At 45.1% G+C, this 15,961-nt stretch overlaps 1 protein-coding gene across 1 annotated transcript; it reads left to right on the top strand.

The window, feature by feature from the left end:
- The first annotated feature begins 2,449 nt into the window (after positions 1-2,449).
- On the top strand, positions 2,450-10,386 carry LOC118676417 (zinc finger protein 781-like). The gene is made up of 3 exons (XM_036350295.1): positions 2,450-2,619; positions 5,109-5,164; positions 6,925-10,386. The coding sequence occupies exon 3, from the start codon at positions 7,720-7,722 to the stop codon at positions 8,635-8,637; it is 918 nt and encodes a 305-aa protein (XP_036206188.1). The 5' UTR covers positions 2,450-2,619; positions 5,109-5,164; positions 6,925-7,719; the 3' UTR covers positions 8,638-10,386.
- Positions 10,387-15,961: the final 5,575 nt, after the last annotated feature.

Raw genomic sequence — 15,961 nt, 5'->3', positions numbered from 1 at the left:
AATCTTAGACATCTCTGGTAGCAATATTTTTGCCAATTTATCTCCTATGGCAATGGAAACGAAGGAGAAAAATAAACAAATGAGACTACATTAAACTAAAATGTTTTTGCACAGCAAAAGAAACCATCATTAGAATGAAAAGGGAACCCATTGTATGGGATAAGATATTCGCCAATGTTGCATCTGATAAGGAGTTAATTTCCAAAGTATATAAAGAACTCATGCTACTCAACATCAGGAAGACAAACAATCCAAATAAAAAACTGACAAAGGACCTGAATAGACACTTCTCCAGAGACGAAATACAGAGGGCTAACAGACATACAAAAAGATGCTCAACATCACTAATCATCAGAGAGATGGAAATTAAAACCACAATAAGATATCACCTCACACTTCCTAGAATGGCTATCATAAAAAAAATCAACAAACAAGTGCTGGTGAGAACTGGAGAAAAGGGAACCCTTGTGTATTGTTAATAGGAATGCAAACTGGTGCAGCCACTATGGAAAACAATCATAAAGTTTCCTAAAAAATGTAAACTAGAACTGCCTTTTGACCCAGCGATCCCACTTCTGAGACTATATGCTAAGAAGCCCAAAACACCAATTCAAAAGAATATATCCACCCCTATGTTATTGCAGCATTATTTACAACTAGAGGCCAGGTGCACAAAATCTGTGCACGGGTAAGGTCCCTAGGCTCTGCAGGCAATCAGGGCTGATCTGTGGGCAACCGGCGGGGCAATCAGGAGGCGCCCCCTCTGGCACCCGCCTTGGCTGGCCTGGGGTCTGCGGGCTGGGGGCAGCTCCTGTGTTGAGTGTCTGCCCTCTGGTGGTCAGTGCATATTGTAGCTACCGGTTGTTCCACCATTCAGTCAATTTGCATATTAGGCCTTTATTGTATAGGATAGCCAAGATCTGGAAACACCCCAAGTGCCCATCAGTAGATGAGTGGATAAAAAAGCTGTGGTTTATACAATGGAATACTATCTGAGCATAAAAAGAAGGAAATCTTACCTTTTGTGACAGTATGGATGAACCTGGATATTATTATGGTAAGTGAAATAAGCCAGCCAGAGAAAGACAAATACCGTGTGATCTCACTCATATGTGGAATCTAATCAACAAAATAAACTGATGAACAAAATAGAAACAGGGGCATGGATACATGGAACAGACCGACAGCTATCAGAGGGGAGGGGAGAAGGGGGAACTGGATGAAAGAAGGTTAAGGGATTATCCATAAAACATAAATACATAACACCTAGACACAGACAACAGTGTGGTGATACCCAGAAAGAAAGAGGAGTGGGGGTAGGTTGTGTATATGTGTATATGTTCCCCCACATCCTGAGTGGTTCAGGGTTCAGAATCTGAAAGAGGGGCCGCACACAAATTAAAGATACTAGACAAGAGATAATAATTTGGAAATTGGGGGGCCAGGCGAGAGCCCATCCCAAGAGTATGGACTCCACTTGTGCTCAAGCCTCACCATCTTTTTATTCAGTTTGGGATCCACCCATAGCCCTTAGGCAGGCAAGTTCCAGTAACAGGCAGACTCCCTTATCAGTAAGGATTGACATGACTATCTGGTGGGGAAGTTGCTTCAGCTACCATTGTCTCCACTAAACAGTGGGTGCATAGCCCTGACCTTTGCCAGGGCTTCAAGGGTCACCAGCATTCCAGGTTCCTTGTCCACACCTCTCTGCTGGAGAAGACAATAGGCAGCTTCCCACAGTAGGTGGAGGTGGGCAAAGGGGGGGTTGGAAATGGGATTGGAAAGAGACTTTGCTTTGGGAGATAGGCACACATGCAGTGTGCAGATATTTTATTGAGTTGTACACTTGAAACCTGTATGGTTTTTCGAACAAATGTCACTCTAATAAATTCAATTAAAAAAAAATGTGAATGGGTAAAAAAAAAAAATCTCCCCTCTGCACTTCATAAAAAGTTATTCCTGAGAGCAGGAATAAAGTGGGGACATCGTGCCCCACTTACAACTCCTTTATAGTGTATGGGACAGATGTAACGATTTAGTTACCTAACTCCTAAGTTAGTCCCCCTCTAAAATACGCAGACCGTCTGTGTCATTAAGGGTGGCCAGGGGCTGTGGTTCCTTTCTTGTCCTGTGATTCCTGCGACGCAGGAGTGGAACCCACCCGGGTGACCTCAGGGGTAGGAGTGAAGCCACCAGATGCGGCGACAGCACCCAGACTACCTGCACCGCTGATCGCTGACCGGACTACAGACCAGGTTGGACGGGGTAGCACCGCCCAGGAAACGTGACCCCACGCCGGGGCTCCCCTTCCGGTCTCAACACCACCCAGCTTCCGGCGGAGCGCCCACATCAGCTTGGACTACTGGGTCTGGCTTAGCCCGTAACAAAGCGGGACGGGGTAGCCCCGCCCACGCGGGCAGAGCGCCAGGGCGGAGCTTCCGGTTACCAGCCCGCCAGGCGGAAGAGGTGCGCGCTTCTCGCTGTGTGCGAGGTGGCCGCACACGCCTCCGCAGTTCACTGCTGGACCCGTCCCTTCCGGGCCCGGTCCGGGAGAGCCCGAGGAGCGCGGCTGCCTCTCCTTGCGGGACGCAAAGCGACACGCGGAGTTGAAGTTGGCGGGTGAGTCTGGCGGGGCTGAGGGAGGCGGCACCCCAGGCGGGGCACTGAGGGGCCGGGGGTCGGGCGGGAGAAAGAGAGAGGGAAGGGAAGGGCCGCGGAAAAAGTGTTCTGAAGACCAAGGGAAGGAAGTCTCCGCAAGAGCGAAGTGTTCCCCTCGGTTAAATGCCATTGAGATGCCTTGAGGGATATTAAGGCCCAGATGAGGGTATTGGGTTTGGCTAAGAGCAGTTTGTAGGGACATCGTGCCCCACTTACACTGAAGCCCGGAAAGTTTCAGATTTGGCAGTAGAGACATCGTTTATAGCAGTGGTTCTCAACCTTCTGGCCCTTTAAATACAGTTCCTCATGTTGTGACCCAACCATAACATTATTTTCGTTGCCACTTCATAACTGTAATGTTGCTACTGTTATGAATCGTAATGTAAATATCTGATATGCAGGATGGTCTTAGGCGACCCCCGTGAAAGGGTCGTTCGACCACCAAAGGGGTCGCGACCCACAGGTTGAGAACCGCTGGTTTATAGAGCTGAGACATGTTTACTGTCCTCCCGTTACCTGCTTTCAGGATAATGAATTAGTCCCTTAGAATTTCAAAAGGTAAGTAATTAACCCAAAACAAACTCTTGGGCTTTATAGGTTCATTAGTTTAGATCTATGGCAGATAGTATTCTTTTTGATGTTTAAAATGTCCCATTTTGGGGTCTCTGCCTCCAGACCTACCACGTCCAGTCCATACTAACTGATTACTAAGTAAAGAGTAAGGGGTGTAAGGGAACAGTCAGAAAGCTGGTGTGATTGTCCAGGTGCCGGAGATTGAAACCTAAACCATTCAGTACCTTGGAGCTTTAGGTCATTTGTGGATGAGCATAAAGTACAACCAACCTCCACATCCGAGTATGATGGAGTAGCTTATATCACACTAACCCTCCGATCGATAGTGAGTATAAAAGCTGAATAAAATACTTAAAGCAACTGAAGGTATTAGAGAAAAATCAAGTCAGACAGGACTTGAAAAAGGAAATTGCTGGAGAGAATGTGGGAGCACTTAGGCAAGTCCCACATTTGCGTGGGCTTCTTCCCCCTTCCCCCCTGAATATTTGCTAAGTCTTAGATGGAGACCAAGCTGAAAGAGGTGGCCAGGGCTTGTGGCATTTCAGTTGAGCTGGGAAGAAGGAAGTTGGAGTTCACAGATGCCGTGGCACCTGAGATATGATAGAGAAGTTTCAGCTCATGAAGGCCAGGGACTCTTGTCCTGTAGAGTATAAAAATTCCCATCACATATGCAAAAGGCTGTTTGATCACCAGAAGCAGAAGGAGCATGAGCCCTGGCCTCTGGTAGGAAACACAGCAGGATCGTGAAGGACTGAGACTAGTTGGTAAAGATGCCTGTTTACTTTATTCTAATTAGGAGGCAGGAGTCCAGCCCTGGACTCTGGTGCTGCAGGGGGTGGGCGTCTTCGGGGATGGGGAAGACCACTCTGACCAGGAAGGGAGTGCTGGACTGGGTGGAAGGAATGCTCTACTATGACAGGTTCCATGAAGTCCTCCATCTGAGCTGCAGAGAACTGTACCAGCTGATAGAGATACAATTTGCTGATTGGATTGCCATGATTGGCCTAGCACCCAGGCCTCCATCCAGAGATCCTGGCCCAGGCAAGAAGCTCTTGTTCTTCCTAGATGGGGTTGATGAACTGAGGAGCACACAGAGGATCTGTTAAGATGGGGCAGAGCCTCGGCCGATGCCCCTCCTACTGAGCAGATGGTGTGACCCCACAGCCACTGCCCAGACCACCACAACCCCCTTCATGCATTCTCTCTCATGTACTCAGCCCAGGTGTCTGGGTGGCCTGAGGATCTGAGGGGCCCATGCTGTTTAGCTGCTGAGAGAATCTGAGAACAGGAAATCCTGTGTAATAAATTTCAGACACATGAACTAGACTTACTATTTCCTGAATGTAAATATGAAGTGTTTCAGAAAGATGATGACTTTGAAAACTAGTTTTATCCACTTGAATATCAGGGGTTTGGGCAACTATTTTTTACTCTCAGGGAATAAACAGGAATAAAATATATTCATATCTCTTCCTTTGGAGATCTGAAAAATCTACTTGAAAACTTTGAAAGGCACAATCCAGTGTTCAACCTTAACAGTAATTTCTTCTTTGACCTCCAAAGGTGAAAAAGTTCTCATATAAGATGTCACAGAGTTATACAGTTGAAATTACTGCAGTGAGTAGAAGGACAAGGAAATCAACATTTTCATGCAGTAAACACTTACCTAGTTCTCTGAGGCCCAAAATGAGGAAGTTTGTGAAACAAGCAATGGATTTGCCAATGGGCATACCAGTGTACCAGTCCATTAATATTTTTTCCAAATTAAATGTCCAGAGTTTTGCTTTCCATATTAAGCACTGTCATTTTGTGCAGACAATAGCTCTAAATTTACAGGGAGTATTCAGGTTAATTTTTTTCTCCATGCTTCCTCCCAGCTTCCTGAGCTCCCGCTGTTCTTTTTCCCCATGAAGATCCATGAGACACTCCTCAGGTGAGTTTTAGTCCATAGCTCATACTTCAGTCTTAGAAATAAGTCCAGGCCTATTTAGAGGAATCAGTAACAGTGACCTCTGCTCCTGCCTACCTGTCTGATGGATGACCTCCCTCCTGAGAAAATCACATCCTGGGCATGCTGAGGCCTTGGGTTTCCCCAGATGGGCTCTTCTCATCATTCTCGGATTTCTAGGATGTCACCACTTAGTTTAATGGAAATCTATCCCCTGGGAGCCAGGAGAACCGAGTTACTGCATGAATCTACTTTTTTTTTTCCTGCAGTTTATCCAGTCACTTTCCCAGGGCCTCACTGAGCTGCTGTGTAGCTCCAGTGGCAGTTGTCCAAAAATTCCCAGGACTGAGGGGTTTCCCAGGACACAGACTGGAATGCCAGAGCAGTCCCAGGCAAACTGGGACAAGTTGGTCCTCCTCTTAACAGTGGAGTTTGTGGTCTGTGAACTAGTACATGTGTGAAGTTCTTTTCCTTTTTAGGAAATTCTGGCTGTTAACAATAAATGTGGGAAGGTATCTGAGGAAACAACTCCTGTAATTAAGTGACAGCTTCATGTAAGCCTCTCTTCTCGGAGACGGGGAACATTAGAGCAAGAACTCTCTCAGAGCCTTATCTCCCCTAGGTATGACAGGATTTTGTGTCGTTGGATAGTAAACTGTCCTTGAAGCTAGTGTTTTTAATGCCATGGTCCCATGTTTTTCTCTTCATTTGTTGCTGAGCCTTGAGGAAGTCTTGTTAAAGTGGGCCAGTGCAGTGACAGCTGACAGATGTGGCACTAAGAGCTAGAAGAAGTGGTGACATGTGGCCCCTTAGGCCTTCCTGAGTGTAAGAGGCCGTGGGGCTACAGGAAGGCCTGACCCCACTCCAAGTCATGTAAAGGACATGAACTTTGCTTGCACCCCAGTTCTTGTGATCTAGGCAAGCAGACATTTTGTCATAGCAGCTGTTTGTCATAGCAACTGTCAAACATAGATGGAACTAGACAAAGCTTGCTCAGTCTTGCCCAGTCTGTAACGATCTGCTACTTCCCCATCAGAAGCCAAGCCCTAACAGTGATCTATGAAGCATGACCAGCCACAGCTTAGCTATAAAACAGTGTGTGTGAAAAAGTTAAAGTTGCTGATGTCTTGTGCCAGTCCTCCTAAACCCCGGTCTCTGGTGCTTTCATCCCACGCCGCCATTACCCTACGGGACCATTTGGGAGTGGGTCTCCACACCTGAGATCTGCCAATTCTGGTCACTGTTGAACTCATAATCATCTCAGATTTTTCACTTTTAGCTAAACATGATGTGCTTAATTTTCATTTTTACTGAGATGGTTTTCCCTCATAGTTAGTGTTTTAATGTTATGGGTGTCTTTTTTAATTATTGCTTCCTTTTTTTTCATTTTTTAAAATTTTATCCAAAAAAAATAGATTGCTCTCAAAGTTATTTTATGTCTCTCTGTAATTACTTCTGTGAGAAGGATCATCTTCTCCAGACACCTTTTCATCTGAAATCAGTAGCTATTCTTTCTTGTATTTTGGTGACCAAACACAAGAGTTTATTTCATCCAAATTACTTCAAAACCCAGGAAACAAGTGTGCTTTAGGAAATAGGTAAACTGAACTTTTTTAAGGCTACGTTTGTTCATAGAAATTCTTTGAGGTTCTTACAGAAAGCTTTGCAGTGCAGTTGTTTGCCTATTAAAGTCAACAGTTGACTTCCAGTGTTCTACTCGTGATGGACGTTTCCTCTTCTTTCAGGATCACCTAAGTGGGTCGGAGCATCCTGAGCACTAGGTCATGGTGGAGACGCCAGAATGAGAAGGCGCAAGAGTTCTGGTCCCCGTCGACCAGCCGCCCGGGTGACCCGAGCTAGGCCCAGGACAGGGACCACTGTGCCCACGGCTGCCTCTGCTCCCACCACTCCCACCCCACTTCGCCCACAGAGGCCCCCAGCTAAGGTTGGTGTGACCTTTGAGGATGTCGCCGTGTGCTTCTCCAAGAAGGAATGGTTCCTCCTTGATGAGGCTCAAAGACACCTGTACCTCGAAGTGATGCTGGAGAACTATGACCTCATCTCCTCTCTAGGTTGCTGCTGTAGAACAGAGGATGTGGAGGCACCCACTGAACAGCATGTTTCTGTGAGAGTGTCACAGGCAAAGAATCCCAATGTAGCTTTGTCCTCCCAGAAGAGCCACCCCTGTGAGAGTTGTGGGCCAGTCCTGAGAGATATTTTCTACTTGGTTGAGCAGCAGGAAACACAACACAGCCAGAAACTGTTGAGGTGTGGGGCATGTGCTAAGCGGTTTTATTTCAGCACAAAGTGTCCCCAGCACCAGGAGCAGCACGTGAGAGAGACACCTTTCATAAGAGGTGTGGACAGGGCCTCACGTGCCAAGGGCTGCCATTTCAATGTGTTCCAGAAGCCTTTTACCTGTGGGGAGATTGGGCAGCATGTTCTCACCAGCTCAGGACATATCCAAGAGCAGGCTGCTCACACCACAGGTCAGCCAAGTGAAATGTCAGCATCTGGGGTGAGTTTTCAAAGGAGAAAAAATGATTACACCAGGAAAGAATGTAAGAAAGCCTTTGGCTGCAACCAAACACTTGCTCAGGACCATGGTGTCTGTACTGGGGTACAGTGTTTTACGTGCCTTGAATGTGAAAAATATTTTACAAAAATCACTGATCTCCATAATCATCAGAAAGTTCACACAGGAGAAAGGCCATACGAGTGCAGTGAATGTGGAAAATGCTTTAGACAACACTCCAACCTTATTCTACACCATCGAGTTCATTCTGCAGGAAAGTCTCATGAGTGTGGCAAATGTGGGAAATCCTTTAGCCAAAGTGCAAGCCTCATTCAACACCAGAGAGTTCACACTGGAGAAAAGCCATATGAGTGTGGCGAATGTGGGAAATCCTTTAGCCAAAGTGGAAGCCTCCTTCAACACCAGAGAGTTCATACTGGAGAAAAGCCATATGAGTGTGGTGAATGTGGAAAATATTTTACCAGAATCTCTGGCCTTTATCGTCATCAGAGACTTCACACTGGAGAAAGGCCTTATGAGTGCAGTGAATGTGGGAAATCTTTTATCACGAAGTATCACTTGCATTGTCATCAGAGATGTCACACTGGGGAAAGACCTTATGAGTGCAGTGAATGTGGCAAATCTTTTATCAATAGCTCTGGCCTCCGTTGTCATCAGAGATTTCACACTGGAGAAAGGCCTTATGAGTGCAATGAATGTGGAAAGTCTTTTATCACTAGCCCTGGCCTCCGTTACCATCAGAGATTTCATACTGGAGAAAGGCCTTATGATTGTAGTGACTGTGGGAAAGCTTTTACTTGTAGCAGTAGTCTCCGTTATCATCAGAGAGTTCACACTGGAGAAAGGCCTTTTGAATGCAGCGAATGTGGGAAATCATTTATCAGGAACAGTAACTTGCGTTGTCATCAGAGAGTTCACATGAGTAAGGCCTTATGATTGCAGCGAATGTGGGAAATCTTTTACCGAAAACAGTCACTTGTGTTGTCATCAGAGAGTTCACAATGAAGGAAGTTTTTTAGTGTAGGAAACATACAGGGTTTTTTTTGTTCATGTTAACAACACTGGAGGAAACAGACCCCATTTTTCTGATTTTAATCTCATACATCAAAATGTCAACAGTAGGGAGATTTTCCTTAAAGTTTAGTTATGTGGGAAACGTGTCTGTGTTGCACTTTCTAACCTGCCCAGAGTTCATGCCAGATTTATGTCACTGCAGATTTCTGTGGCCGAAGCTAACCACTTCCTAGTAGTAGGTCTCCATAGTTTGTATCAATCACCATCCTAATGTGTTCAGGTAAGCTAACTTTGTTCTCTGATTTGTTGGAGGAAATTAGGAGTAGCCTGAGCCTTTATGAGATCTGCATTTCTTCTATTCTGACTATCTTTGATAAATATTTCCATTGTCAAAGTCACCAGTGTAAGAACTGCCAGGTCCATGTCCTTTTGGTTTGTAAAATAATGAAGGCCCTTTTGTTTAAGTCCTCTTTAATCTTGGATGTTTTATTTACTGTATGGGGTAGGTTATAAGCAGGCTTGAGCTCTACAAGCATGAAGAGGTGAACAACTTTTATGGGGTCTCAAACTTTCTCTGCATCTGAGGGGACGGTGTAGTGCTGAAATTAGCTCACCAGTTTTTTCCAAATTTGCATTGCTGCCCACATCCTCCTAGGAAAGACTGCAGGGCTCTGTTACTCATGTGAAGCCTGGATGCTGTGAGTTTTAGGAGACAGAGGTCAGGTTCAAGAGGAGGCAGGTGAGCCTGACCTGCGTGGCTCGTGGTTGAGCATTGGTCAGGGTTCGATTCCCACTCAGGGCACATGCCAGGGTTGTGGGCTCCATCCCCAGTAGGAGTTCTGCAGGAGGCGGCCAATTGGTGTTTCTCATCATCGATGTTTCTACCTCTCCCTCTCTCTGAAATCAATAAAAATATATTTTAAAAAGGGGGGCAGGTGCAGGTGTGACAACCTCAAGTGTTTCTGGGAGCAGCATGATTTTTCCCTTGTTCATAGGTTATGCCAGTACTTTTGGAGGGAATCACTTTCAAAGATCTTGCAAAGGACTATGTGTCCTAATGTCTACAATTCCATACGTGATGGTCACTTGGGGTAGGACAATAAGGGTTAGGGGAAAGCATAATTGCTACAGAATCACGCCTAATAGGGATTGTGCATAATTCTTTATATGGAGATATGTTTCTTTTACCCTTGTCAATAACTCATAATGCATTGTCTGAGTCAGAGGATAGGTGAATGTTTAACTTAAAGAAATTAGGAAGTTGTCATTTAAGCCAATTGTACATTTTTGCATTCTTCCAGCAGTGTGTAAGGTATTCAGTTCCTCCACATCCTAGAGAAGATTTGGTTTGGTCATTCATTCTTTATGTAAACTTTTTTTATAACTTTGTCATGCTATCTCACTGTTGTTGGATTGCATCTTTCTAAGTAAGGGTTCACGGTGAACATTTTTTTCAGATGTGCATTTGCTATCTCTCTAGTAAAATGTCTGAGCATATGTTTTACCAAAACTATAAATTTTGGCAATTTTCTTTAACAAAAGGTCAGTGAAACAACAAAAATGAAGGTTAGAATTTCACTCATTTTGTGTCTTTTTTGCTTTATAGGATAAATATTTTTTGATACTGGAAAACAAATAAAATCAACAATTGACTCAAGATAAGGGTCTTACTTCATTCCTTTGGATGTGAATATCCAGTTTGCCCAGCACCGTTTATTGAAGAGAAACACTCCTTTCCTAACTGTGTATTATTGGCTCCTTTTTCAGAGAGGAGTTGGCTGTACATGCATGGGTCTAGAGCAGTGGTCTGCAAATTGGGGCTCGCGAGCCACATGTGGCTCTTCGGCCCCTTGAGTGTGGCTCTTCCACAAAATACCACGTGTGGGAGTACACGTACAGTGCGATTGAAACTTCGTGGCCCATTCGCAGAAGTCTGTATTTTGTGGAAGAGCCACACTCAAGGGGCCCAAGAGCCACATGTGGCTCGCGAGCCACAGTTTGCCGACCATTGGTCTAGAGGACTATTTGGAAAGAGGTCATTCTTTGAGACCACAGGGAGCTGCAGAAGTTATCAAGATGAGGCACTAAGGAGAAGGGGAAAATGAACCAGCTTGGAACCGATCTTCACAGTCAGTTTAGAGGAAGCACTGCAATGTGGAAAGAGCCCTGAGTTGAAATTTGTGCCATCTAGATGACCTTTCAAAGAATAGGAGCTCCTTCACCATGAGATAAATACTGTTTCTAAGAAGGTTTATTGAGCCTTTAAAATTGTAAGACAGTGGCTTACACACTTCTCATTTAGTTTCCTCCACATTGCCATGATGTATTAGTTCTGTTATCCCCATTTTTTAGAACAGGAAGCTGAGGCGTCGCAGGGTGAGCTAAACTGTCCCAAATCACAGCTAATATGTGACACAGCCATAGACTGCTGCTCGGAGCTTCTGGGTGAAAGACACTTTCTTTCTCTCAGTTCTGCTGCCTCATTGTCAGCCACCATCCTACTCTGTGTCTCTGTACCTCTCCTTCTGTCTCTATACTATGAAAACTGTGTTCTTGTCCATTTCTCGTAGGATATCTTCTCAGCCTCCTTTTGTAGTTAACAGTTTTCTGCCTCTAGAACAACATCCCATTCTTCACTGTGTATGATGAGCAAGTTCCTCTTTTCCTCTTCTCCTGCAGCCATTTTTCATTGCACTGTTCCCAAATGGCATAAGCACGGGAGCTCCTCCCTCTCCCTGACCTGGGGACCTCTGTGTGAGGTATGGGGCAGCAGGAGAGGACGGCAATGGTAAGGCCCCATCTTCTCACAGGTGGGCCCCCCTGCAGCACAGAGACAATCTCTCCAGAGACAGCATCCTGAGTCCAGCTGAACATACAAAAGGAAAGTTCACCTTTACCAGTAATCCCAGAATTTCTAATAAAACAGAAATGTGACACCATTTTCACTTGGCTCACCTCCTGATCCAGCAAAGATGAAAAGGCATGCTAATTTCCAGTATTGGTGTGGGTGTGAGCCAGGTGACATATGGGTTGTTCTTGGGATCATAAACTAATAAAGCCTCAATGGCTGACAGTTCAGCTTTTTAATTTTTTTAAAACCTTAAACACATGAAAAGAGAAAAACAAAGAAAAAACCCTTAAACGTATTTGCTTCCATTTCACCCATCAATCCAAATCCAACTATTCTCAAGAAATAACCAAATTGTAAAATGGACACTAAAAGATAATGATTATGTCATTGTTCATAATATAAAAAAATTGGGAGGAGCACATAAATACAAAAATGTTTTCAAAAGTAGATAAATTAGTTTGGGTACATCCATGTAATGGACTGCTTGCTTGCATTAGCACCACAGTTGACCCTTGAGCAACTTCAGGCTTAGGGCACTAACTCCCCCACTACTCCATAGCTAAAGATTTGGGTGTAACTGTTGACTCCCCAAAAGCTTAACTACAATCATACCTTAGTATCCACAGGGGATGGGTTCCAGGACCCCCTAGTGGATACCAAAATCCATGGTTGTTCAAGACCCTTATATAAAACTAGAGGCCTGGTGCATGGCTTTGTGGGGTCCCTCGGGCTGGCCTGTGCCCTCCCGCAATCCAGGACCCCTTGGGGGATGTTGGACTGCCGGTTTCAGCCTGATCCCCACAGGCCAGGCCAAGGGACCACATGCACCGGGCCTCTAGTATGCATATAAGATCTTTGGTTGATCTCTTCCTGCCCTCCTCCCTCCCCACTTCCCTCTGAGATTCATCAATCTGTTCCATGTTTCCATGCCTGTGCATTGAGTGTCTGCCCTCTGGTGGTCAGTGTGCATCATAGCTACCAGTCGAAGGGACACTTAGGCTTTTATATATATAGACTAGAGGCCCGGCACATGAAATTCGTGTACGGGGAGCAGAGGGTGTCCTTCAGCCCGGCCTGCACCCTCTCCAATCTGGGACATCCCTCTCACAATCTGAGACCACTGTCTCCTAACCGCTCGCCTACCTGCCTGCCTGATTGCCCCTAACCCCTTCTGCCTGCCAGCCTGATCGCCCCCTAACCACTACCCCGCTGGCCTGATTGACACCTGACTGCTCCCCTGCCAGCCTGATCGCCCACAACTGCCTCCCCCGCCACGACCCGCCTTCTCTGCCAGGACCCACCTCTTCTACGGGAGGCGGTAGAGCCACCAGGACGGGCCTCCGCCATGCCATGCAGATCCACAGGACCCCCAGGCCTCACCGCAGGGAGCAGCCGCTGGGCCCCGCCTCCACTATGCGTGTGGCCATCTTCTGACAGCCATCTTCTGACGACCTGAGGACGTGATGCCACCTAGGCTATTATTAGTATAGATGACATAGGACAGTGCCTACAGGCAGCCCTCCACATCTGCAGATCCCCAACATCAGATAGAAAATACTGTTTTTGATCCTCAGTTGGTTGAATCCATGAATACAAAACCTGGGGGTATAGGGCTGACTGTACTTATTGAAAAAAATCCACATATAAGTGGACCCACACAATTCAGATTTGATTTTCTGTGAGAAGCTTAAACGTAAATTCAAGTCTGTGGTAGCATAACCGGCTTGGCAATTTATACTGTTTCTTTTCAGGTATGAACCATCCACAAACTAGGGATATCCAAAGGAGTATCTAAAAGATCCGCAAGGAGCATGGATAGTTTTATAACAGGTAAAGCAACCATGGGGTTCTCCGTTGGTAGGAAAAGGAAGGAGGGTGGCTGGGTTTAGAGTATTGCAGCAATGCAATTTATGGAGTAAATGCTTTTCATATTGGTGTGTGAGGGGAAGGCAACAGTGTGTCACAGGAGGTGACATGAAACCAAATCTCATTAGGCAGCTAGGGAAAAATGAGAATGTTCTGTCTATAAAAGTCTGTACAGCACAGGGAAGTTTAGTGGAGACCTGAGAACTAAGTCCATTGAAGCTTCCTCCAGCTTTGCTGCTGCTGCTGCCATGAGCAGCGGACATGCCTTGTTACTGCTGCTAAGGATTATGGGCCTCTGGTCAGTGCCCTGCTGAGCCATAGTGGAGCCTGTGCCCTTAGGTACATGTTTTTATGTATTTGTTAAATGGTTACTTTTTTCCAGAACATATTTAAAAAGTGGAAAAGTATTTAAAAATGGAAAAGTAGGTTATTAAAACTCACATTCTTTTTTTTTTTAATATATTTTATTGATTTTTCACAGAGAGGAAGGGAGAGAGATAGAGAGAGTTAGAAACATCGATGAGAGAGAAACATCGATCAGCTGCCTCCTGCACATCCCCCACCGGGGATGTGCCCGCAACCCAGGTACATGCCCTTGACCGGAATCGAACCCGGAACCCCTCAGTCCGCAGGCTGACGCTCTATCCACTGAGCCAAACCGGTTTCGGCGCATTCTTTTAAGCTCAAATATTTTATTTATAGCAAAATGAGTTTATTATAATTTAGCGTTCCTGAGTTTAATAAAAGCAAATTCATCCAGAAGCAATAAAAGACTAATACATTTCTTTATATGAAAATAAAATTATTATAAGAAAACAGGAAAAGTCTAAAATAAATGATAAACTGAGAGAAACTGTTTTGACATGTAACATACATAAATGTATAACATCTCTAATACACAAGCTCTTTTAAAAATTGAGGGGGAAAAGTTGCAAAAACGTGATAGATAAGTCAAAGACATGAACAGATGATTCACACACACACACAAAAAAAGAATAAAAAATGTTCTTTGCCGTAGCCAGTTTGGCTCAGTGGATAGAGCATTGGCCTGCAGACCAAAGGGTCCCGGGTTTGCTTCCGGTCAAGGGCACATACCTTGGTTGCAGGCTCCTCCCAGGCCCCAGCCCTAGTCAGGGCTTGTACAGGTGGCAACCAATCAATGTGTTTCTCTCACGTTGTTGTTTCTGTCTGCCTTTCCCTCTCTCTTCCACTCTCCCTAAAAATCAATGAAAAAATATCCTCGAGTGAGAATTAACAACAAAGAAAAAAGGTTCCATAAGTATATGAAAAAATATTCAACTACTTAATAAGAAAAATGCACATTAAAATAACACTGAGATATTATTTCTCACCTATCAAATTAGCAAAAATTAAAAAGTACACCAACACATTCTGTTGGTAAGCCTGGGGGGAAATAGGTGCTCTTAAAGATAGATGGTCAGAATGCAAATTAGTATAATGTTAATTTGAGAGAATTGGGCAATATCTAACAAAATGACACATGCTTTTCCACTTAACTGCAGTTTACCCTGGTCAGACATCTCCAGTTGTACAGAATATGTATGCCCAAAGTAATTCACTTTAGCATTGTAATTGCAAAATACTAGAAATAACCTAAATAATTTACATGGGAGAATGGCTGGTGTTGCTTGTCTGGTTGTGCTGCTTTCTTGGGCCTGGAGCTGAAGTACAACTGAGGCCTAGAAGTTATCTTCAGGGAAGAAAGGTGGTGGGGGGGGTGGGGGGGGGGGCGGGCCTAAACCCCATAACTAGCAATATGAAAAGCTAGGGGGTCCAAACTGCATGACCAGTGATATGCTCAGGGAGGAAAGGCTACCCTGGGGACGATGAGGTTCTTGTTTTCCCAGTTTTGCCCCTTGCTAAGCATCTAGGACTTTTCACCCTGGTGACCTTCTGTACCTGGCCCCTCGCCCTTGCTATGCTCATGTTGGTCTAACTGCCTGTAACCATTTCAGACCGTGCAAGCAGGGAGCCACAGCAGGCTCCAGACTCTCCCAACCCTCTGATGCCTTTCCCAGAGGAAGAAGACTCAGGTCCCAATCAGCTGGCCGCACACCTGATCATCCTGGATTTTCCCCTTAAATCAGCGGTTCTCAACCTGTGGGTCACGACCCCTTTGGCGGTTGAACGACCCTTTCACAGGGGTCGCCTAAGACCATCCTGCATATCATATATTTACATTATTTTTTTTTATTTTTTTAAATATATTTTATTGATTTTTTACAGAGAGGAAGAGTGAGAGATAGAGAGTTAGAAACATTGATGAGAGAGAAACATTGATCAGCTGCCCCCCGCACACCTCCTACTGGGGATGTGCCCGCAACCAAGGTACATGCCCTTGGCCGGAATCGAACCTGGGACCCTTCAGTCCACAGGCCAATGCTCTATCCACTGAGCCAAACCGGTTAAGGCCAGATATTTACATTATGATTCATAACAGGAGCAACATTACAGTTATGAAGTAGCAATGAAAGTAATTTTATGGTTGGGTCAC

The sequence above is a fragment of the Myotis myotis genome, unplaced genomic scaffold, assembly GCF_014108235.1.
Source record: "Myotis myotis isolate mMyoMyo1 unplaced genomic scaffold, mMyoMyo1.p scaffold_m19_p_2, whole genome shotgun sequence".
NCBI lineage: Eukaryota > Metazoa > Chordata > Mammalia > Chiroptera > Vespertilionidae > Myotis > Myotis myotis.
This window is presented reverse-complemented; position numbering and strand designations above follow the sequence as displayed.

Excerpts from the sequence above, each read along its gene's own strand:
- LOC118676417 (XM_036350295.1), top strand. The coding sequence starts at position 7,720 with ATGATTACACCAGGAAAGAATGTAAGAAAGCCTTTGGCTGCAACCAAA.